General features: G+C 58.4%; 1 protein-coding gene across 1 annotated transcript; it reads left to right on the top strand.

Moving 5' to 3' along the window:
* Window positions 1-399: 399 nt before the first annotated feature.
* Window positions 400-1,222, top strand: LOC100280592 (DNA-binding WRKY). The gene has a single exon (NM_001153511.2). The coding sequence runs from the start codon at window positions 499-501 to the stop codon at window positions 1,159-1,161; it is 663 nt and encodes a 220-aa protein (NP_001146983.2). The 5' UTR covers window positions 400-498; the 3' UTR covers window positions 1,162-1,222.
* Window positions 1,223-1,937: the final 715 nt, after the last annotated feature.

The following is a 1,937-nucleotide window of genomic DNA, read 5'->3' on the forward strand; positions in this document are numbered from 1 at the left end:
GGCGGCGTGTGATCCTGTGGTGCGGTGGGCGTGCCGCGTGCGGTGGTGCCGTGCGGCAGGCGAGACGGGTCGGGTCGCCATGTTTTTCTTACATGGGCTGGGCCTCACTGATTATGGATTGGAGTTGGAGCTAGCCATACTGCAGTGATCCCGAATTAGAAAATACGGTAACAAAACGGGATCATCCCGATTAAAAACGGGATCCCGGTGAAACGGTCGGGAAACCAGCTCTACCGTTTCCGTTTCCGTTTACCGTTTTGTATATCCCGTTTCCGTTCCGTTTTCGTTTTTTAACTCGGGTTCGAAATCGATCGGGACAAAACTAACAAAATCGGTTATACGATAACGGTCGGTACGGGATTTTCCCATCCTACTTTCATCCCTACCCACGCCAACTATACACCCACCTCTTTTTATTCACACTCCGGCCGCCTCTCGCTCTTCCGGTCTTCCCCCATCTCCGTGAAACCAACGCCCCCCAGCCCAGCGGCCGCGCGAATGGAGGTTGCTGCGGCGAAGCAACTCCTCCCCATGGCGCTGGGCCCCAACTCCCCGTCGTCCTCCACCTCCTCCTCCTCTCCCTCGTCCGCCGCCGCCGCCGCCTCCTCCCCGTCGCCGCGCCAGCAGCACCCCCACGCGCCCGCGCCGCCGTCGCCCACGCCCAGGCCCGTGCCGCGCATCATCGACACCACGCCCTTCCCCACCACCTTCGTGCAGGCCGACACCGCCAGCTTCAAGCAGGTCGTCCAGAGGCTCACCGGCTCCGACACGCCGCCGCCGCCCCACAAGCCCGTCAAGAGCTACCCCCACCACCACGGCAGCGGGCCCAAGAAGCCGGCCTTCAAGCTGTACGAGCGCCGGATCGGCAAGAGCAACCTCAAGATGATCGCGCCGCTGGCGATGGCGGCGGCCGCGGCGCCGCCTGAGGCGCTGTCGCCCAGCGTGCTCGACTTCCCGTCCCTGGCGCTCCGGAGCCCCGTCACGCCGCTGCTGCCCGACCCCTTCAACCGGTCGCAGGGCGCGGAGGAGGACGAGGAGGCCGCCGAGCGCGCGGCCATCGCGCGGACCGGCTTCTTCCTGCACCCCTCGCCCAGGGGCGCCGAGCCGCCGCCGCGCCTGCTGCCGCTGTTCCCCGTCACGTCCCCCCGGATGGCGCAGTGACGACCCCCCCCTGCCGCAGAATTTCCTAGTACCGCGTCCGCGTGAGATATACTTTATTGCTCAATTAACTCCTTGGTGCGTCATATGTAATTTTTGCTTGGCCATGCATGGTACTCAACTCTCGAGCGATCGCGAAGAAAGGATCACGCTCTTTGAGCTTCCTTGTCCTGGTGCTCCTCTGCTGTGTTTCTACTCATTGTTGCGTGCGTGCCTGCCTAATCTACTCTGCCACTCCGTTTCCTTCGGTTACCTGACCATAAACGACGCAACAAAGCTTCGATTTTGCCAAGGGCGAAACGACGCCCGCATGATCTCGTCTAATCCTCGCGGTTTTTGTAGACGTCTTCCTGGTCTGATCTAGCAGCCTGACAAGCTCGAAACGAATGCTGAAAAACGCAAAACGGAAAGGAAGATGATATGTTACGGCAGGAAGGCCTCTGTTTTTTTAATATTAAAGGTTAGTTTGAGAACCCCATTTTCTTTAGGAATTTTTATTTTCCCAAAAGAGATTAATTCACTTTATATTGATAAAATTGGAATCCTTTTGGAAAAAAATGGTATTCCCAAATTAGCCCTAAAAGAAAAGAGGCAAAGGTTGGTAAGAATCAGTCAGTCAACAAAGCATTAATCTCTGGGGAAGGCAACAATGGCATTGCCACCACCAAGCAGGAGCAGCACCCAGGCAACAGTGGTTGGCCGGAACAGTTGGTTGGGAGTTTGTGGCGCGCCGGCGCTCCAACCTTCTGGCACGCTCTACCGCGGGAGTCGTTCGGCAC

The sequence above is a fragment of the Zea mays genome, chromosome 8 (genome assembly GCF_902167145.1).
Source record: "Zea mays cultivar B73 chromosome 8, Zm-B73-REFERENCE-NAM-5.0, whole genome shotgun sequence".
Classification (NCBI taxonomy): domain Eukaryota; kingdom Viridiplantae; phylum Streptophyta; class Magnoliopsida; order Poales; family Poaceae; genus Zea; species Zea mays.

Excerpts from the sequence above, each read along its gene's own strand:
- LOC100280592 (NM_001153511.2), top strand. The coding sequence starts at position 499 with ATGGAGGTTGCTGCGGCGAAGCAACTCCTCCCCATGGCGCTGGGCCCC.